The sequence below is a fragment of the Caenorhabditis elegans genome, chromosome X (assembly GCF_000002985.6).
Source record: "Caenorhabditis elegans chromosome X".
In the NCBI taxonomy this organism is placed as follows: Eukaryota; Metazoa; Nematoda; class Chromadorea; order Rhabditida; family Rhabditidae; genus Caenorhabditis; species Caenorhabditis elegans.
In genome coordinates this window covers 10,084,267-10,105,336 of record NC_003284.9, presented here as the reverse complement: position 1 = coordinate 10,105,336, position 21,070 = coordinate 10,084,267, and the positions used below count along the sequence as shown (strand labels likewise).

Genomic DNA, 21,070 nt, shown 5'->3' with positions numbered 1-21,070 from the left:
TTTTACTGATGGGGCCGCAAAGGTTATGTAACTAGTATGTAATTCTAACCGACAAGGCACCTCTAGGTTAAATTAGTTTATTACAGTTAATAAAAATTTTCCTAATAATAAGTTTTGCTATCTTATTTCAGGAATGTCTACAATCCGTCACAATTCCTTCCAGTCAGATTTTTTCCGAGAATCAGAGTACATCCGAAGAGTGGCTGCGCTGAGGCCAGAACAGCCAGCATATTTGTAACAAAACAACAACATCTACAGCAATTACCCATCAACTGGCAACCACTTATCTTTTCCATTTTCTTTCTGTTCAACAAAGCAATTTCTAGGATATTTGGAATTGTATCTGCATTTTTGCCCAATCTTGTTTGCGACTCATGCGAACAACTTTTTCTCTTTTATCTTTCATTATAATTTTTGAATTTCTGACAACTTGAAAACGGGAACAACAAAAACCTGCTTTATTTATTTGATTCTATAGAGCCATCGGATTTGAATCAAGAACTTCACAAAACTACATGATGACATATATCTCACTAGGGCCTTTTTGCCGTTCACCCTGCCCGCTGCCATTCACTATTTTCAATCTCCTCAAACAATTTTGAGAACGAACAACATGAAACCTGATCTTTCATTTTTTTTTTAGCATTTTGTGTTTTGATAATTTGTATGTAAAAATTACTTGGATATCGACACAAAAACTTTATTATATAAAGCAATTGAAATCATAGAACTGTTGAAAATGTACCTCACAATAAGGAAACAAAAACTTGCCTGCCAGTTATTTTCCCAACTGCGGTATCCGACTTGGAGCTGTTTAACGAGCAGCAGTTACTAACTTTAAAAAGTTAAAGCCTACTTGATAGTAAGAGCTGGTAACAAATTACACTTATCATTGTAGTACTCAATGTACATGAAAGAAATCACTTGAAGGTTATAAATAAACATTTCAAACTGAACTGTCAGGATTAAGAATGTCTTGATAAAGTCGAAAAAAATGTAGGTTACTGTTAATTTTTCAAAAAATAACAGACAAGTTATGACGTTTTGAGAGCTTGTTCTCAAGAAAAATTACTTGTTTGATCTGTTTTTGGTAAAGCATAAAAATAAATCGCCATTAATTGATAGCGAGTTTTACAAATTTAAGTAGCTGAAATTACTGCACCTTATCTGTAATACGTCCAGCTCCTTCAGTCCACAAGAAATACTCAACAATAGTTTGTTTCTACACAATAATCTTATTCACCAACAATATGTAAAGCGAATTCAAACTCAATATTTAAATGACAGGGCGCTCAAATGGGTGATTGATGCTGGGACGAAATACATTAAAATGAAATAATTAGAAAAGGTGAGGGGAAATAATACTTGCTTACTATAAGCTATTATCAACTAATGAAAAACAAAATGCGAGAGCAAAAAATGGAAATCAACAGTGAAAATATTTAAATGGCATTCTTCAGTTGAATTGTAGCGGTCACAATTCCTCCCGGTCCTGCCAATGTTGTCTTGCCCATTAGATACTCGTCAACTTGTCGGGCAGCTTGACGTCCTTCGTGAATGGCCCACACCACGAGTGACTGTCCACGACGACAATCTCCAGCAGCGAACACCTAAAAGTTAAATGTTAATATTTCGTCATAAGTTTTCTGGCAAATACCTTTGCCACATCAGAATCGTATTTGTCCTTTGGAGTGAGAATGTTGGATCTTGGGTCAGTTTTCAGATTCAACTGCTCAATTACCGATTTTTCGGGCCCGACGAATCCCATAGCCAGAATGCAGAGATCGCATTCAATTGTGCGAATAGTCTCATTCTTCTCAATAAGCTTCCAAGCACCCTTGTCATCCTTTTCCCATTCAACATCCACAATTTCAAGTCCAGTGAGAACAGTGATACCGGCGGCGTTGGTAGTTGTGAGGAAACGCTTAGTAGAAACAGAGTAAGTTCTTGGATCGGAGCCAGTCATCTCTTTTGCTTCCTCGTGTCCATAGTCCACTCGGAAAATGAGTGGCCACTCTGGCCATGGATTCTCCGGCTTACGATTTGGTCCTGGCTGTGGCAGAATTTCGAAAGCACCAACAGTCTTGCATCCAAGTCTGTTGCTAGTAGCAATACAGTCAGTAGCCGTGTCTCCGCCTCCCAGAATGATAACCTTCTTGTTGGCTGGGTCAAGTCCTTCCCACGAGACATCATCTCCTGCACGCCGGCGTTGACTCTTCTCAAGGTACTCCATAGCAAAGCAAACTCCCTTGGCGTCGCGTCCTTCAACGTTCAAATCACGAGCAGTTGTGGAACCAGTGCAAACAATGATTGCGTCGTTCTCCTTAAGCAAGAAGTCGGCTGGCACATGCTTTCCAATTTCAGTGTTGGTAAGGAATCGTACTCCTTCTTGCTCCAGAAGCGATACACGACGATCCACGACGAACTTGTCTAGCTTCATAGTTGGGATTCCGTATCTGCAATTATAAACTTTATTTTTCCTGGCTGAAATTTATGATCTTACCTGAGAAGTCCACCAACTCTGTTTTTGCGTTCATAGACAACAACCGTGTGTCCAACCTTCACCAATTGGGCAGCAGCACCGAGTCCGGAGGGTCCGGATCCAATGATTGCAATTCTCTTTCCAGTGTTGAATGCAGGCTTGCATGGCTTCATCCAACCTTGCATGAAAGCATAATCAATGATTGCACATTCAATTGACTTGATAGTGACTGCTGGTGAGCCAATTCCAAGAGTACACGCCCCTTCGCAAGGAGCTGGACATACTCTTCCAGTAAACTCTGGGAAGTTATTGGTCTGAAGAAGTTGTTCAAGAGCTTGGCGCCAGTTCTTTTTGAAGACAAAGTCATTCCATTTTGGAATGATGTTTCCGAGTGGGCATCCCGAGTGTCCTTGGCAGAATGGAACTCCACAGTCCATGCAACGAGCAGCTTGCTCACGAATGTTGCTGCGAACGGCCTCGAAGTCGTACACTTCGTCCCAATCATTGAGACGCTCTTTTGGATCACGGTACATTTTTTTCTGACGGTTGTACTTAACAAATCCGCGAAGTTTGTCTAGTGGCTCGTCCTTCTTACGAAGATGAGCTGGAATGCCAAGAGACTCAATATCTACGCTGGCCTTCTTCTCGACGAACTGAAAATGGAATACATTGAAATCATCACAAACAATTTCGCAAAAAGCAAGGCCTGGAAAAAAATCAGCTCTGCAAATGGAAACTGAGAAAGCAGACCAAGACTCAATAAAGCTAATTACAACAAGTCACGTCATGTTCTCCTTTTTTGGCCATTTCTTCAGTTTCATTGTTTTGTTTTTGGTTGTCTAGTAGAATATCTTACCTCCTCCTCATCAGAGTGATCTTCAAGATCAGACTTGGACTCTTCCTCTTCTTCCATATCAGCAGCATCTTGAAGATCCTCCTCATTCTCAAAACCAGCCATATCCTGTGGTCTCAGACTCTTTGAAAGTCGACGTTGCTTACGCTTGTCTCCGAGCTGTAAAAACATTTTTGTTTTCTGGTTCTAACATTTTTTATTCATCTAATACTACATGCTTGTGTTGTTTAGGGGATTCTCTGAAAGTTTATCATTAATAGTTTTGTATATCAAACTATGACAATCACATCTACTTTTGGATCTACAGAACGCTACCTTTGGTACTTGCAGGGTATCTTTTTCCTGTAAAAGGGGTTAAACAAAATATATCCGAATCCTTCTATTTTAATTGTTTCTGATTAACGTACCAAACTAGTCTTTCTCAATGCAGTCTTCTGCTTCTTGTTGTGAGGACGGATTGTTGGTGCAATTTGCATGTCCATCGACAAAGTTCTAGTACGGGGCTTTGTATCATCCACCGAAAGAAGACTCATGTCCTGGTTGGCCTTATCCAATTCAGCTTGCTTCTTACGAGCTTCTTCTTGCTCGGCGAGCACACGTTTGTAATCACGCGGGAACACCTTAATGATTTTCTGATGCTCCTTTTGCCAGTTAGTAAGAATGCGCTGTCCAAGCTCAGATCCAGTAAGTTTGACAAACTCTTCAATCTTTGCCTTAACAAAAATGAGATCTTCAGTGGAAGCATCATCGAGATCGACGGTGGCTGCGTTGATTAGACGAGAGAAGTTATCCTCCCTAAAGCATTATGAATAAGTCGTTACAAAACATGATTCAACTCACTGTGCAAAAAGATATGCAATTCCTCCACTCATCGCAGCGGCAAAGTTTCTTCCTATGGATCCAAGAACTATGACACGTCCACCAGTCATGTACTCACAACCGTGGTCTCCAACTGCCTCTACAATCACGTTAGCTCCTGAGTTTCTGACAGCAAATCTCTCTCCAGCAACTCCTCTAAACCAACAGTCTCCAGAAGTAGCTCCGTATAAGGCAACATTTCCAATAACAGAATTCTCTTCAGATTTGTAAGAAGCAGCTTTCGGTGGGAAAATTACAATTTTTCCACCAGAGAGACATTTTCCAACATAGTCATTGGCATCTCCTTCCAACGTGACACTAACTCCCTTAGCGAGGAATGCACAGAATGACTGTCCAGCGTGTCCCTTGAGGCCAATAGTTATCGAGCGGGATCCTTCCAATCCGAGCTCTCCATAACGTTTGGAAATCTCATACGAAATTCTCGTTCCGAAAGTACGATCAATATTAGTGATGTACTCGTTTTCAAATACTTTGTGTTCTCCAGCATCATTGAAAACACCATCAAGTTCAGTCAGCATTCTCGTCTCCAGAGCTCCGAGCTCAATCACTTGTTTCACACTTCCTCCTTTGATAGAGATGTTAGGGAACATTTGTTGGGCGTTCTTAAGAATGGATCCGAACTCGAGCATAGTAGCCTTCTTGTTGACAGGATTAGAAGAAGCATAAAGAAGATCAGTTCTTCCAACTGCGTCCTCTAACTTGCGAAGACCGAGTTTGGAGAGGAAATAGCGAACCTCTTCGGCAACCATGAACATATAGTTGACAACGTGTTCTGGCTTTCCATCAAACTTTGCACGGAGAACAGGATCTTGAGTAGCGACTCCAACCGGGCAGGTGTTCAAGTGACATTTTCTCATCATAGTACATCCGAGAACAATAAGAGGAGCTGTTGACATTCCAAACTCATCTGCTCCTAGAAGGGCAGCAATCATGACGTCACGTCCAGTACGAATTTGTCCATCAGCTTGAAGAACGACGCGTGAACGCAGGTTGTTCATCGTGAGCACCTGATGTGTCTCAGCAACTCCCAACTCCCATGGCAATCCTGCGTGTTTAATACCAGTCCAACTCGAAGCTCCAGTTCCACCATCGTGTCCCGAAACGGTGATATGATCAGCATTTCCCTTGGCCACACCGGCAGCAACGATTCCAACTCCAGCTTCTGAGACAAGTTTCACACTGACACGAGCCACCGGGTTAGCGCACTTTAAGTCGTAGATGAGCTGAAATTGGATAATAATTTTACAGTAAGAGTTCAGAATAATACTAAAAAAACGGACGATTTCCTAAAAAATATTGATACAAATTTATACCAATATTTCCGAATAACAGTTTAACATTTTGTCACCAACCTGAGCAAGATCCTCAATACTGTAAATATCATGATGAGGTGGTGGCGAAATGAGACCAACTCCGGCTGTAGACTTTCTCGTGTCAGCAATATCTTGAGTAACCTTGTGCCCTGGAAGTTCTCCTCCCTCTCCTGGTTTTGCACCTTGAGCCATTTTAATCTGAAGCTCGTCGGCGTTAGCCAAGTAAGACGAGGTAACTCCAAATCGAGCAGACGCAACTTGCTTGATAGCCGAGCGAAGATTCTGGTTTGGATCCTGATCCTTTCGATATCTTTCCGGTTTCTCTCCTCCTTCACCAGTATTTGATTTTCCACCGATGCGATTCATGGCAATGGCGAGCGCAGTGTGAGTCTCCCAGGAAATAGATCCAAATGACATAGCTCCAGTGACAAACTTCTTGACAATCTCGCTTGCTGGTTCGACCTCCGACAATGGGATTTGAATCTTCTTACTAGTTTTGATCTCCAATTGTCCACGCAGAGTGCACCAACGTTGAGCCATATTTGAAGCTAGTGAGTACTCTTGGAATGTCTTGGAGTTGTTCAGACGAGCGGCAGCCTAAAATATTAAATTGATTAAACTAATGGATACTGTTCTGAAATGCTTAAACCTGAAGTTTGGCAATAGCCAGTGGCTCGTTAATATGCTTCTCTCCTCCAGCTCTCCAATGGAACGTTCCACTTGCAACCAGTGTTTTTGAGTCACCTGCAAATTCAACGCGGAATACAATTATATGCTCACTTTGAGGGCAGCATGCTTTGCTGCAACCAAAAAAACTCCGATCAAACTTTCAAAAGTCTGTAACATTTTTCCAAAAAACGAGCAAATTTTTAACAACAGGGAGGTTACTATGACACTGCAAACTTAGGTACTGTATTATAAGAAAGCCATGCACAAAACATTGAAAGCAAACAGAAAAACAAAATTTTTTCATGTTTCTCACCATATTCAATTCCCTTCACGTTTGTATAATCTAAAAATGGAGAACGCGTTCAAATACTTTAATAGAAGTAAAACAGTTTAATGGTAAGTTTACAACGGTTTTTTTTCAGTTGAACAATTAGATGATGTGGAACCTAATTTTTGTTGCATTATAATATGTACAAACTTTGCGAAGTACTTGGTTAGATTGACAATTTGAAATTATAAGTTCAAGTAATTAGACTTTGGTATATTTCTCTCCGCATAAAATTAGCATGCATAGGGCATCAAGTAGTGTGTGGCTGTAAACTTTTTGATTCCAATCAAATTTTCTACTCGAGTGAAACAGATGACATGAAAGTCTAGTAAAATGCAAGAGTGAGAGCATAACTAGTTTTAGATTGTTGTTGTTGTCCTCACTACTATTCTTCTCCCACTATCTTATATGACATTTGGATGACAAACTATGTAATGCTCTTTTCCATCCCACATGTCCTCCTCCGTTGCCTTCCTCAACAAATTAGTCTTTTCTGAACTTGACTGACTCAATTTAGTTCAGCCTCTTTTTCCGCCACTTCATCATCTTCTTTCGTCGTTTGCCTCGTTTACAACACTATTCTTGTGTGAACATCAAATTTGCAGTCTTCGTCATCTCAAGACCTACCCCAACTCTCATTTTTTCTCAAGAATTTGCTCATTCATTTGATCCCCAAAAAATTCCGTCCCAATATTTTGCTTTAGGGGATTTTGGCTTACCGAATGACGCGTCGCTCGTCGTAGGGAAAGCCGACCTATGTCTTTTCAAGGCTTCCGCCGCGAGAATCTCAAACGTGGCGCCACCAAGACGAGAGACTGTGTTTTTAAAGCACATGTCGACAACATCCTTTGCGAGTCCCACAATCTCGAAGATTTGAGCGTGCTGCAAAAACATGTGGATCAGCTCATTAAAAATTTTCTAAAATTCGCACGTCCCCAATTCAAATTGCTTCCGTTTTCTGCGGAATTCATTCCACATATTTAATTCAATTCTCTCTTACCTTGTACGAGTGGAGCGTAGAAATGCCCATCTTTGCCATGACCTTAAAGATTCCTCGTTCCACTCCCTGACGATATCCTTGATAAACTTGATCATCATTGAGTTCCTTATCCAAAAGTCCTAAGTTGCGCAGACGGTGCATAGTCTCGTAGACCATGTACGGACAGATTGCGTCAGCTCCGAATCCCAGAAGGACACAGAAGTCGTGAACGACTCGAGCCTCTCCAGTTTCCACAACGATCGCAACCTTCATACGAAGCCGATGACGAATAAGGCACTGATGAATGGCACCGACGGCGAGAAGTGATGGGATCGGAACACGTTCGGAACTGGCATTTCTATCGGACAATACCAAGATTTGATATCCATCAAGGGCAGCAGTGCAGGCGACACAGCACATGGCGTCAAGACCAGGGACCAGTCCTAAAATAGAATACTAAAACTTTGTACCTTATCACCTTTTTATGCATTCCTTCATGTATTTTTCATGATATCTATTTTTACCTCAAATACCTTCACGAAACATTATGATAAATGATCGAAACGGAAAAAAATTTCTAGTTTTAAAGCTTTCAAGTTTGAAACTCAAATACGATTAGTTAAAAGCTAGGGGTCCCCTCAAAAGCATACATAGTCATTTTTTTGGTTTTCATTTTTCTTCCGGTTTAATCCAAGACATAAATCAAGTTTCTAATATGACGATATTTATAGTAAAGCTTCGCTGCAATGGCAAATCTAAAAAATAATGTTACACGCAAAACATAATTCTCACTCAATAGTAAATACTGATTATCAATGAAATCCGAATTCCCTAATGATTCCTTTTAAAAGTTATTATTCATTTATTTTTTCTTCATTTCCAAGACACATTTGACGATAGTGACGAACTCAAAACTATCTTTAGCACTTCTCCTAAGTCATTTCCACTCATTCTAGCCACTAATTATCTATCGTCGCCCGCAAAAATTGCAACTTTCTTGAAGATTAGCCCCATCAAAACGTATTTCCTTAACATCCTCATGTTTTTAGTACCTTTCACTCCATATTTGACTGGGTAAGTGATGTCAATTTCCTTTGCTTTCCATCCCTTGTACATAGTTCGTTTGATGACCTGAAATTGCAATACTGAAGATGATAATGATTGATTTGATGCGTCATGAGAAATTCCAACAAGACAAACAAAGGAGGAGTTTGGAGCCAGTTTCAGATAATTGCAAAACTATAAATGCGCTAGCTCTCCTCTGGTTTTTTCATTTGTATGATCTTCTTCCTTGTTTCCCCTTTATGTACCAACCTCCATATCAACCATTGAAAGAACTGGCTGCTCCAAGATGAGCCGACTGGCAAGTTCGGTGTCTGGCTCAAGCATGTTAGACTCAGGTCCAATTGGGCATCTCAACGACATGACGATTTGTTCACGGAAAGGGTCAATTGGTGGGTTGGTGACCTGTAATCAAGTGCTCAATCTGTGTTCACTCTACCAGGAACTTTTCTCACTTTTTAATACATATTTTCATGAACAATTTTTTCTAATTCTTTCACTCGGACGTCATAGTTAAACAAGCTTAGAAATGAAAATACATTTCTCCAAAAAAAGTCGTCGTTCCTCAAAATTACGATTTTGGGCAGTCTTAAGTTTGTTTTTCTAATCAACTACATGGATAGAATAGGAGGAGTATGCGAATGAAGTCAAAACAATTTAATGGCCTCCGACTACTTTTCTAGATTTGAACTTCGAAGAACCGTTGGTTACTCTCTTTACTCATTTTTTCCCATTCTGCTTATGAACCCACCTGGGCGAAGAGTTGCTGGAAATAACTGAACAACAGCGGGCTGTAATCAGACAGACAAGCCAACGCAGCATCATTCCCCATTGACCCGAGAGCTTCCTTCTTCTCCTTGATCATTGGAACTAAGAGCAAGCTGAAAGTGTCATGGGTATAGGCATACAAGGCCAGACGACGGTCAGAGTCTAGATGAACATCCTTTTTCTTCATAAGACCAGGGTTCACCTGCTCCAAATGAAGACGATTAAGGTATTCATTGGTGACGGCACCGTGAGAGAGCTAAAAATTAGTTAAAATTTGTCACAATTCAATTTTTTTTTTGTCTTTTACTACTAACCACATCATCCTTGCGAATCAAGTCCAAGTAGATTCTCGATGCGGAAAGTTGCTTATGAGGTCTTGACAAAGCAATTCTTGTCTTAAGGTCCTCATCGAGCTCGATCTTTTTGAGATGTGTGTCCACAAGGAGCATGCGTCCGGGTTTGAGACGATCCTGTAAAGTACATTGATTATAATTAAAATAACTTATTTATTGCAATTCATTTAATTCCTCTGGAGACTTTTGCGCGTGCTTCACTAGTCTGATCTTTCACGTCTTCACTCAAAATCACCATTTCTACATGATGAGATGTTATTGCGCAACTGCTCTCGCCCAACGCTCTTTGACGCTAGTTCACATTGTAATCCGATCTGTACGAGCTAATGAGCACGCATCACCCACTTTCTCTACATTTCTATCTGCTCTTCGTTTTACTATCTCTTGCCAAAAACGATCTCGTGTGAAAAAGCTCTCCATTTTCAGGTACACACCCGCACACAGAGCTTTCGTCTGACTCATTGTCAGTCGTTGCCAAACCAATTGTCGCAAACCATGCAAGTTTCTGGAATCCTATCTGCTCTTTTCCTCGTCCTTCTCGCCGTCATTGTAAGTCCCTTCCAGTTTGTGCAACCAAAGCGGATACTCCCCATTCCCACTAGTCGGGATCAGTTATTACGTGGCCAACTAGCTTATTTAAAGGGTACTACTGTCGCCCAGCCAGCTGTCAACGACAACACTCTTGGAATTTTCGAAGCTTCAGCAATGGCAAAACGTCTTCGTGGAGAACCCATTCGTTTTGGCAAACGCTCCCCGCGCGAGCCCATTCGGTGAGTATGAGAGATAATTGATGATATGAAGTATATCAAGTAGTTTAAAAGTTTCCGAATTTTTTTCAAAATTTGGAAAAACAACATAAATCAAGCTTAAAACCCAAACACATATTTGGAAACGTCATGTATTCTTACTAGAATCACTTCTTACAAAAATGTTTAATACACTTGCAGATCGATAGAATTTATTTTATTATTTTCAGTTTCGGAAAACGATTCAATCCGCTGCCAGATTACGACTTCCAATAACTCCATCCTATCAATGATTCAATGCACGGTGAACCCCACTACTCAGCCAACATCATATTAGATATTCCAACATTTTCTTCCCATTCTCGTCCTATATTTTGATCCGTACTTTCAATGCAACAACATTTTTTAAACTATGTTTCCTATAACTTCGAATAAAGTGGTTGGGTTCCGCATGGAATAATAGCCCATCTGTTAACCAAGTCTTACGTTTTCTTCGCGAACAAAGGAAACGACTACTGGCACTGAATTTCAGATTTTAGCCAGATTAGGTCAGAAAACGAGGCACACTATTTTCAAGATCAAAATTTTAAAATTCAGTCTTGCTAGTTCTTCAAAGAATTGTTTCGGAAATGTCAATGAGTGCTCATAATTAAACATGTGGAGTGACTTTGGAAGGTGCTAGAATTTCCAAGAAGCTTTGATTTATTAGTTTTCGTTTTAATTTCAAAACACTGTTCAATCTTGAGAACAAGATTAGTTCAACCTACTTAATCATTTCTCGCGTTCTGACAAGTGACGTTTTTGACAAAAAATAATGTTTAATTATTCAAAAACAGAAAATCCCCCCTCCTTAAAGCTCAGTTCATTAATCAGCTTCGCTTCACAAATTCGACAAGGTGGCATCTCAACCAACAGGCACCAATCGGATTCTGTCATTTCTTTCTTTTTTGAGAACAAATGTCTATCTACGTTTTGAACTAACACCAGTCCCGGTTTAAATTTCGTACCTGACAATTATCAATCAAGACTTACATTTGACTAGCTGTGCACGCAAAGATTTAATAATTGGCGGTGGGCTGTGTGAGAGTTGATGTCACAAAGTTACAGTATCCCATCAAAAAAATGGGTTCGAGTCGTCATTCTCGTTATCCATCTAGGCTTGAATTATGATGTTGAACATCAAAATTTATAGGTTTTTCGAGAGATCCCACCTCTTCCGTTAACCGCCGCCCCGTTTCAACACAATTCTTTCAGTTTCAAATTATTAACCTGAACTTTGAAAACTACCACCTACGCTTCTTCTACTAATTTCGAGTGTCTTTTTAGACTCAATTATCTTATTTCTTTTCTTAGAGTATTCCAAAAATGTCACATGACGATGCATAAATTGAGGTGCCACCGTTTTTTAATAGAAACTCTGGCCGCAATAAAAGAGCAATAGCATTGTTACTTGGCAATTTGTTTGAAGGAGTGTTGGGCGGCGGTAGACGTCGTACGTCAAATCGTGCATTTTCGAAGTCTTTTCTCGACACAATAGTAATCGTTTGACCTGTGCATTGCAACATCAAGGGACCACTTACTTTTTAGAAACCCGCCCCTTTAAACCAAATTGCCAACGCCTCCAATTTTTACCTGACAATAGAATGTACCGAGTACTTATTAAACAAAGTTGTTCGCCAAAGCTCAGATTTTCAATAATTTTTGAGCACCGGATTTCAATTTTACTCGTTTCACATGAACATTTTTCTAACTGCACACAGTATTTACGCATTCCTGACCAAATTTCTAAAACCCCACACACCTCTTCCGGCATGACAACTGAACCGTTAAAATTGTTGAAATTAAGCTCATATAAAAACATGCAAATATCTCGGCGGTTCACAACCTCACTTCTACTTCTTCTTGACTAAATTTTCCGTAACTAATTGTTATATTTTAAGGTACCCCTTGTGTGTTAGCTCCCGCGTAACACCACCATAACCACCAATGATATCGCCCAATCACCTCATCCTGCTCTTCTGTGTGAATTGCGCGTTTTTGGTAGCGTCGGGTAGGAGAATAGAAATTATGTTTTTGAAATAGAATGAAAAGTATTTAGATGCCACACCAAAACGGTCTCCACTGGGAACAATGCGCTTTGGCAAACGAGCCATTGCTGATGAAATGACATTTGAGGAGGATGGATACTATCCGTCAAATGTAATGTGGAAGCGGTCTACTGTTGATTCTTCGGAGCCCGTCATTCGTGATCAGCGCACTCCATTGGGAACTATGCGTTTTGGAAAACGAAGTGCAGGTATTATACAAATAATTAATTTTCAAAAACTATACCCACCTGTTTCCAGAGCCATTCGGTACTATGCGTTTTGGAAAACGTAATCCTGAGAACGACACACCATTCGGAACAATGAGATTTGGAAAGCGTGCTAGTGAGGATGCTCTGTTTGGAACCATGCGTTTTGGAAAGAGAGAAGACGGTAATGCGCCATTTGGAACAATGAAATTTGGGAAACGTGAAGCAGGTATACAGTTCTGTACTAAAGTTTGATTTCACAATGTTATGCTTTTAGAAGAGCCACTTGGAACTATGCGCTTTGGAAAAAGATCAGCTGACGACAGTGCTCCATTTGGCACAATGCGCTTTGGCAAAAGAAACCCTCTTGGAACCATGCGCTTTGGAAAATAATTTCTATTTTCACTTTTCACGTTTATATTATTCTCGCTTCAACTAAGTTTTCATGTTCAACACCCCCGCAGCAGTGGCACTCTCTTTTAACATTATTTATCATTCTGGCTTCTAATTCATACCAAAATATACCGAAACGATTGCATAATTCTTGGGCTTTTGCAAAAAACTAAGGAAAAACGACTATTCCATAATACCCCCTTCTCTGTTCTTCTCATCAAGTGGTTTGCATAGATTGGAGAATAAATTAATGTTATTATTCACTTTGTTAAATTTTGTTGTTAGTTGTTCACGCTTGACCAAAATAGTTAGCTAGCAAACTGTAAGATTCTCAAATTTAGTCTTTGCTTTTGATGGAGAAATTCTCGAACACAATTTCATGGTTCGCTCGTCCGCTTTCATCATCCGATTGGCCAAAACTTCCGGTGTTTTCCCCTTTAGACACTTGAAAACAAATATGAATTCGAACATTTCAGATGTTTACAGAAGACCAACATGTGCCAACCAATGAATGCGTGGAAACTGCCGGCTTCTTAAAGAAGTTTACTCAGCCTACTCACAATAGAACTATCACTAAAGCACAGAGTCAAGGAAAAAAATATTATGGATGAACTGCAAATTAAAAATAAAACGCTGAATGTTCACAATAAACGCATATTTTCCCTTTTCTGCTTATTCGTTTTGTTCTTATTCTGAACAGTCATCGTTACTAGTTCACAATGTTATCTGTTGCTTCATTTTTTGTATATTAAAAATGGAGTTATAAAATGCAGACCAAGAAAAGTGTTAAATACCAAACCATTATCAGAATTGTATTAAGGACATTATACAACGTCATGTAAACCAAAAGCTTTGATTTATTGAAGTCTAGACCAAGTGATCCTTTGAAAAGTTCACATACGCTACAAAAAGTTTTCATGATTTTTAGATTTTAAAATTTCAAGCGTTTCAATGTTATTGACATCATTGAAAACGTCGAATGGCCCCCGAATAGAATATCTGAACGGTTCTCAAGCACTCATCATCATGCCCAGATGACCTCTTAACGCCTATGTGCTATATGCGCTTTTGCGAAATCACAATCCAAAATGACGTTGAAATTGAAATTCAAAAAGCACTCAAGTGTGCAAACACAACGTTTACTTTTGTATTAAAAAAGCATACTGTTCATTTCGAAATCGGAAATCGGAAAAAAAACAACACCAATTTTAATAATCATACTCTACAAGCATTTATTATTTACTATTTACGCAATGCGTATGAAATTAAATTTTAAAATTGTAAGCTGAGATTGGTTCACCGAGATTTTTAGTGCAAAATAATTCATCATTTGAACAGAGTGAAATTAATATTAAATACCCTATTTATGCGCTACTCTAATTTTTTCTATTGAAACATTCGAGTCTTGGTTTCTATTTAGCAGAGATTTTCATTATAAGCATGATTTTGGTACTGCGTTCTTCAAAATTTACCACTCATTTCCTATTACTCATCCTCCACCCTCCAGCTGTGCAACACCAAGTCACCTTCTACTTGAAAGACACGAAAATGCCGTATCATTTTCATTTCAAAGCCGACCATAAATTGTAAACCGCCTAATCTTTCCTTTTTTGAATTTTGTTTTTTCGAATGAGCGAACAACAATACCCCCAATTTCCTAATACCGAATCTCTGAATCCAGGACACACAGCAACAAGTTGATGCAAGAAAAATTGATGGGCAGTGTGCATCATCAATACGCCCGCGCGACAATTTTGTGAAAAATTAGGTACCAATAACTACAACACCCAGTAAGATATTTGTACCCCTAAATTGATGACTGCGTCCTCGTCGTTGTCGTTTGTGGGGTATGTTAGGTGGTGGTGGTAGTCGGATACAAAACGTCCCCAATTTGCAGTCCGTTCTATTGAGAGCATAATAAATCTGTGGCGTAGTGCTCACAGATAGATGAGACTCAATTTGTGTGTACGCGCATTCGAGCACTGACACTTTCACGACTAAAGGATGAGCATGCAAGAAATGTGTGAAAAACTGGAATAGGGGTCCTAATTTCCGGTACAGTGCACCACACGTCACGACAACTTCCCGAGTTAAAGTGCATTGAATAGGTACTGTTTGTTGCTTAATGATCTTTATGTTATTGAAAAAAAAACCTAAGATTGGAAAGCGGAATCTGAACGAGAGAAAAACACAACAAGACAGAAATTCTAATTGCTAAGAACAAAAAAGGAAGACACTTTTATCGACCACTAATTACGTCGTTTGTGATTCATTTGTTAAAAACTCGAAAAGAAAAATCAGATGCTTTCAGTTATTTTTCATCATTTCAGCCAGCTAATACTGATCTCATTTTTCTCATTTCATAAACACAGTATTTAGTCTTCAGCTATATTAGTCCTCTCAATTATATTTTTAACAAAAAATTACGTGTTCCTCTTTAAAAATTCTATTCATCATTCCATAATTCATATTTGTCCTCTGCTGACATTCCAAAATAATTTGCGATTGTTTTCGGCCGAAAACAATTTTCAAATCAAAAGCTCATAAAGTTTGCCTACGGTATTTTGAAATCTTTTTCTATCGAATGAAATTGTTATTCGCATTAAGGATTGTGTGAGAAGTCGTATTTTGTTTAGGTTCATTCTTCTAGGAATAGTAATAATAATAATATCCAGGAGAAATTTCCATAAAATCTGAATTCCTATAAAAAACTAGTTGACGTTCTCTCCCTTCTTGTACAAAATCTAGAGAAGTTACTAGATGACAAATTGAGAAAATTAGAAATTCTTTCAAAACAAGAATAACGTACGCAAGGGATGATTAAAAATATTTTGTTCTTCAATTTTAGTTTCCGTTTCAAAATTTGAACAACCGGGAAGAACGCCTACTCCTTATTTTTTGAAATCACGAAAAAAACAGAAAGCTTCCATTGTGCATAATTATAATTAGAACCTTGTTTTTGGTCAACAGAGCAATAGCCTAAAAGCTGAAGACTGATTTTCACGATCGAGCCACTGTTTTGGCAATTTAATTGTAGCTATAGTGGGATATCATTCAAAATGGTTTGTTTCTACAATTCCGGGTTTGAAAGAACCTCGATCACTGGATCCTGCAAACAAAAACAAAGGAGCGCCCGCGCGTGTTAGTGAATATCAAAAATAAGTCCTCATTTCAATTCGAATTTTGTATTCACCAAACGACAAAAACGTCACCCCCGACAAGTCGTAGGGAAGCTTCGGTGGTTCTTCTCTTCATCTCAATGAATTAAGATAATTTGACTGGCATTCTTTCAAAAAAAAAAATATATATATATATATGAATTCGTCTCCTATACGGCCAATTGTGACGAACAAAAATCTTCTTGAGACCAATTTTTGACCTTAAGAAGTAAATTCCAAATTGAACTCCCCCCGACAGGAAATGATGCACATTTTTCTTTGTATGCATGGTGTTGGCTTCCCAATCTCAATTATTACTGCCTAATAATCTATTTTTGACCTTTTGAATCTACGCCGACATTCTCAGCTGTCTGCAACAAGTGAATTGAATCAAACATATAGGGATCTTTGCTGTATTGAACCAACTAATTTCTCATTGTGCACACTGCTCATCCACCCACAATATAAACACTTTTCAAACAGAAGAAGCCAATCAACACAATTTTTCACATTTAATCGTCATCATTTTGTAGCTGTAATGTAAAAATCTAAAATTGGAAATAAGACCTTCAAACAAACACTGCCCACCCATCTACCAAAATAATACTTCTTGTAAAGAAAAATGCATTTCAGCTTTTGCAATCACTTTCTTTTCTGCACTCCCATTCACACCCACTAAAACCTCATTTTCCGCTTCGAGAGTACTGTGGATAGTGGTTTCCAACAAAATTGGCAATTTCAATCTCAAGCCTCTCTCCACTCTTTCTGGCGTATTCTCTTTTTGATCCCCGCCTCTTTTTCAATCGTAGCTTATTCGGCGCACTCTTGCCCCAAAGCCCCGCCCAATTTGGGAACATCGCGACAAGACAATCGGAGAGGAAGGCTCACCTTACATTCCGATATGGTGGCGAGCTCTGGGATGGTGATCTACACTCATCTTTCTTTTCCCCTTTGCCGAAAAAAATCTTAGCATTTTCCGACAATGCGCTTTTTAATAATGCATAAGTTCTCTTACACAACAAGTGTTCCATAGTTCTCTACCCACTCATTCTTATTACTACTTTACTATACACCCACTTTTTCAACTTGGTATATTTTAGGTATGTTCTCCGTCCGTAGCATTTTCGCTATCTTCTGCGTCCTAATCTTGGCCCTTTCCACCATCAACGCGGCGCCCAACCGTGTTTTGATGCGGTAAGTTTCCTGGATGATCGAGAAACGAAATAAAACTAATATCACTACATTTTCAGTTTCGGAAAGCGCGGAGGGAACAGTGAAGGACACTTGGGTTACCGCTTCGTTCCGGCCGGGGCTCCAGCAATCGCTGAGTACATCGACGTTGACGAGTGCGTTTACTTAATCTAAACAGTTATTTTTGCTAACTTCAAAATTTCAGTGTTATCGGTGGTGATGACCGTTTCTAAACATCCAGCACAAACATCATCATCAATGTGATCATGAACCATTATGAACATCTTCTTCATGTAGACGTCGAAACTACCGCCCGATCAAGAGACAACACTTTTTGTTCAAATTCCTCTCCAACTCCTTTCATCCTTTCTTCTCAATCGCTTTAATTGTTTTCAATATCCAAAGAACGTCATCTCCAAAAAAGCCCCTTCTACACCTCAAACAAATTATATTTCTATTTTTATTTCATATGAGACTGTAATGCCCCCAAAGTTGTGCTGGATAAAACTCCTGTTGTGATTTGATTGAAAACCAAAATAACATGAGAAAATATGCACACAAAGTTGTAGAAACTAGAAACTAGAAACATTAGAAATCAAACGTCACACCCTCCAATAGAAGAATAATTCAATTCTCGTCCCCTCTTCCAATCTGCTCGGTACCACAACCCTGTTCGCTCGAGCGATGCTCACAAGCATCGACTTCCTATTCATCCATATTTCATCGCTCTGAGCAAAAAAAAAAGCGCTGCCCTTCACACGTTTCAATGCTAGACGCGTCAATATATTTGCTTCTCATACCTTTTTGACAACTTTCTCAATTGGAATGTCGTTGACGCCAACTTCCGAACTCAAATATAGATGATCATCATCCGTCAAGTAGTATCTGGCAGGTCGAAGTCCGTTGCGGTCAAGAATGGCGCCAATGTATCTTCCATCCGAAAAGGCAAGAAGCGCTGTAAACGAAATGGATTAGGTGTCGTGTTTCAAATGTCAAACTGGCGCTTCATATATTAAAACTATAAAATATATGGGATTCCGTTTCACACTTATCCAAAAAATCATGTGCATTAGCAAACGTCAGCGGAAAAATTTGAATATTCCATGGGATCAGAAAATGAATTGTCACGGAATATGTGCACTAATATGGTTGTTCCATTTGGGTTTTATTAATTTCTCAAATTTTCAGTCAAACGCCTCCTGATGTGTAAAAAACAATATAAGAATTGAAACGTTTTTGCTGTCGTGGCTACCATAAAAAAATATGCACACCTACAATGAAATTCCAAAGAACCATCTATAGATTGGTAATTTTATCGAAGAAAAAGTGAACTTCTCAATTTTCTCATTCATGTTTAATCAGAAATCGCTGACCAAAATGATACATATGATCTTTACATTTGATCGTCTGTTCATTAAGATTAATTTTCCGGTAACGTGTGTCTTCTCTTAAAAAATTCAATGGTTATTTTCTATGTACTTTTCACGTAGTGCTTCATGTGCCCTTCTATTTCGCGAAAGTTTTAAAATATTCCCGCACTGAAAGAGATTAACTATTTACCAGGTCCATCCCACGGCTCCATGCTCATTGCAGCCCAACGGTAAAAGTGCTTCTTTTCCGTCGACATATCGTCGTCCTTCTCCCACGCCTCCGGCACCATTGTCATTGCTGCTTCCGGCAAAGATCTTCCACCAGCGCGAACCAGGAACTCCATGACGTTGTCGAGACATCCAGAGTCGGTGAGACCCTGCAAAAACAAACAAAGTACAACTAGTACGCATTGTGAGGGCGGCAGGTCCAAGATCTAAGGTCACGTAATTCGAAATTTGCAATTCGAGAATTTAAAATGTCCTAAATCTATGAAATTCTAGAACATTTCTGTAGTAAGATTAGACACATTGACCATTTTACGAGCTTGTTTGTTATTTTCGTTTTGCTAATTAGGCTTCACTGCCGCCGACGAGTGTGAATAAAATTGCGGGTTGGTTTTCACATTTAGATTTCGCAGGGAAGACCACAATTAAAACGAATTTACTAGCTGAAAACAAGTATGACGAATGTAACCAACCTCTTCCACAATCGGAAACAGCTTCTGGAGGTCGTCACGGTAGTATTTGCTCTTCATCACTCCCTCACGAGCACGCATCAAGTTAATGTTTCCCCGAAGAGTGTTGATTTCTCCATTATGAGCCAAAATTCTGTTGGGTTGAGCACGATTCCAACTTGGGAAAGTGTTAGTCGAGAAACGCGAGTGGACAAGGGCCAGATGTGTTTGATATTCTGGATTGGTCAAATCATCGTAAAATTTGAACAACTGATGAGTGTTGAACTGTCCTTTGTAAACGATGGTAGAGGTACTCAATGAGCACACATAACATTCAATTTCTTGCTTGGTCATGCTGTTAACAGCCTGCTTGCGAAGCAAGTAAACACTTCTCTCGAATTTAGCTGGATCGCTCTCAGCATAGTCAGCACTGACAAAAACTTGACGAATCAGTGGCTCCGTCTTCTTTGCCTCCTCTCCGATGCATTCACGATTGGTTCCTAGCTTGCGCCAGGCAACAACCCGCAAACCGCAAGCTCGGGCCAAATCCTGGAAAGCCTCCTTTGCCTGCTTGTACGATTCAGCTTCAAGAAATAGAATTCCCGTGGCGTATTGACCCAATGGTGGGAGATCAGATCCATCCTGCCTGAAATATAACTATTTGAGAAAAACGTAAAGATGCCAGCTAGAGAAATATAAGAGTGAATATCAGGGAATTTTCTGCCTGAAACAAGTAATTCTTCAGAATTAGAACATCACAAAACATTCATTATTCCACAAATGTACGAATAAAAGTTGGCTACGATTTTCTTTTTATTTTTCCGCCGCTTAATACTAATTTTAACAGGTTTCACATTTTTCAGGGAGATGGTTCCAAACAGTTCTGAAAGTTAACTTACTCCTTAACCGATTTTCTGTAGAGATCATCGGGTATAGCAGTCAAGACACCGGCACCGTCACCCGAATCGTTGTCACAGCCACAAGCTCCGCGATGAGCCATTCTCTCGAGCATAGTACGGGCATCCGACATGATTTTGCTGGACGTGGTTCCCTTGATGGAGCAGACGAATCCGACTCCGCACGCATCGCGTTCAAGTTGTGGTAGCCACAGTCCCGTGTTGGCGGCTTCTTGCTGCTGTTCCTTGGTTAGAATAACCATTATCAAACCGTGAGATTTTTGTTTTAGTATACAATATACCTGAAATAATAAAATTTCTGCAAATATAAGAAAAACAATTTTTCAAGGAAGTCATAAAAGATGGGAACATTTGAAGGAACGGAAAATGCGTGAATATAAATGATTAAACTGTATGCATAAAGAACGATAAGATGACGAGGGGAAACCCTCTACTCTATGAACATTTGATTGTTTGACGTTAGAACGATGTTTATCAGTAATATCATGTGGATGCCACGTGGGACTTTTTCGCAATTAACATCTAGTTTGTTTACCCATTCCTTTATAGTCAATTAGTGGGAGGAGACAGTTTTTTTCGAAAAAAATGTATGTGATCGGTCTGACCTAAAGTCTTTTAAAAAGATGTTTGCCATACGCATAT

The 21,070-nt window shown here is 39.3% G+C and overlaps 5 protein-coding genes and 3 non-coding genes across 16 annotated transcripts in view; 5 read left to right on the top strand and 3 right to left on the bottom strand.

Moving 5' to 3' along the window:
• The window catches only part of unc-58, a gene marked incomplete at both ends in the record, with an annotated part of 28,573 nt that extends 27,846 nt beyond the window's left edge, over positions 1-727 (top strand). For 3 of the 7 annotated variants that reach the window (NM_001373456.2, NM_171758.5, NM_001373457.2), the window contains one exon: positions 132-238. In NM_001373456.2, the coding sequence (NP_001360793.1) occupies positions 132-238 (107 nt within the window). Of the gene's footprint in view, positions 1-131 lie in introns of all 7 variants that reach the window. The other 4 variants (NM_001373459.2, NM_001373460.3, NM_171759.6 and 1 more) reach the window with 3 other exon arrangements.
• Positions 687-20,715, bottom strand: W07E11.1 (glutamate synthase (NADH)). Of its 2 annotated transcripts, NM_001277038.5 has the most exons (19): positions 20,411-20,715; positions 19,536-20,157; positions 19,028-19,214; positions 18,268-18,422; positions 9,648-9,803; positions 9,317-9,589; positions 8,818-8,970; positions 8,556-8,634; positions 7,525-7,946; positions 7,244-7,406; positions 6,510-6,539; positions 6,177-6,271; positions 5,567-6,124; positions 4,176-5,437; positions 3,743-4,130; positions 3,339-3,494; positions 2,504-3,135; positions 1,658-2,456; positions 1,200-1,610 (listed from the first exon to the last, which is right to left on the bottom strand). In NM_001277038.5, the coding sequence occupies exons 1-19, from the start codon at positions 20,668-20,670 to the stop codon at positions 1,443-1,445; spliced, it is 6,558 nt and encodes a 2,185-aa protein (NP_001263967.1). In that variant the 5' UTR covers positions 20,671-20,715; the 3' UTR covers positions 1,200-1,442. The 2 variants fall into 2 exon arrangements, with proteins under 2 accessions (NP_001369873.1, NP_001263967.1); NM_001383634.1 differs by lacking the exon at positions 6,510-6,539 and having other exon boundaries at positions 687-1,610.
• On the bottom strand, positions 6,941-7,077 carry T06H11.11. The gene has a single exon (NR_071919.1). It is a non-coding gene; the product is annotated as an Unclassified non-coding RNA T06H11.11 (non-coding RNA).
• On the top strand, positions 10,092-10,907 carry flp-2 (SPREPIRF-amide). Of its 2 annotated transcripts, NM_001029775.3 has the most exons (3): positions 10,092-10,235; positions 10,329-10,456; positions 10,663-10,907. In NM_001029775.3, the coding sequence occupies exons 1-3, from the start codon at positions 10,182-10,184 to the stop codon at positions 10,706-10,708; spliced, it is 228 nt and encodes a 75-aa protein (NP_001024946.1). In that variant the 5' UTR covers positions 10,092-10,181; the 3' UTR covers positions 10,709-10,907. The 2 variants fall into 2 exon arrangements, with proteins under 2 accessions (NP_001024946.1, NP_001024945.1); NM_001029774.4 differs by having other exon boundaries at positions 10,113-10,456.
• Positions 12,373-13,391, top strand: flp-3 (TPLGTMRF-amide). Its single transcript, NM_077293.8, has 4 exons — positions 12,373-12,482; positions 12,531-12,728; positions 12,778-12,954; positions 13,003-13,391. The coding sequence occupies exons 1-4, from the start codon at positions 12,419-12,421 to the stop codon at positions 13,116-13,118; spliced, it is 555 nt and encodes a 184-aa protein (NP_509694.1). The 5' UTR covers positions 12,373-12,418; the 3' UTR covers positions 13,119-13,391.
• On the top strand, positions 17,371-18,023 carry flp-28 (FMRF-Like Peptide). The gene is made up of 3 exons (NM_001029776.3): positions 17,371-17,470; positions 17,527-17,622; positions 17,673-18,023. Exons 1-3 carry the CDS (start codon positions 17,379-17,381, stop codon positions 17,698-17,700), a joined length of 216 nt encoding a protein of 71 aa, NP_001024947.1. The 5' UTR covers positions 17,371-17,378; the 3' UTR covers positions 17,701-18,023.
• On the bottom strand, positions 18,758-18,857 carry W07E11.6. The gene has a single exon (NR_071918.1). It is a non-coding gene; the product is annotated as an Unclassified non-coding RNA W07E11.6 (non-coding RNA).
• W07E11.5 lies at positions 19,301-19,373 on the top strand. The gene has a single exon (NR_071917.1). It is a non-coding gene; the product is annotated as an Unclassified non-coding RNA W07E11.5 (non-coding RNA).
• Positions 20,716-21,070: the final 355 nt, after the last annotated feature.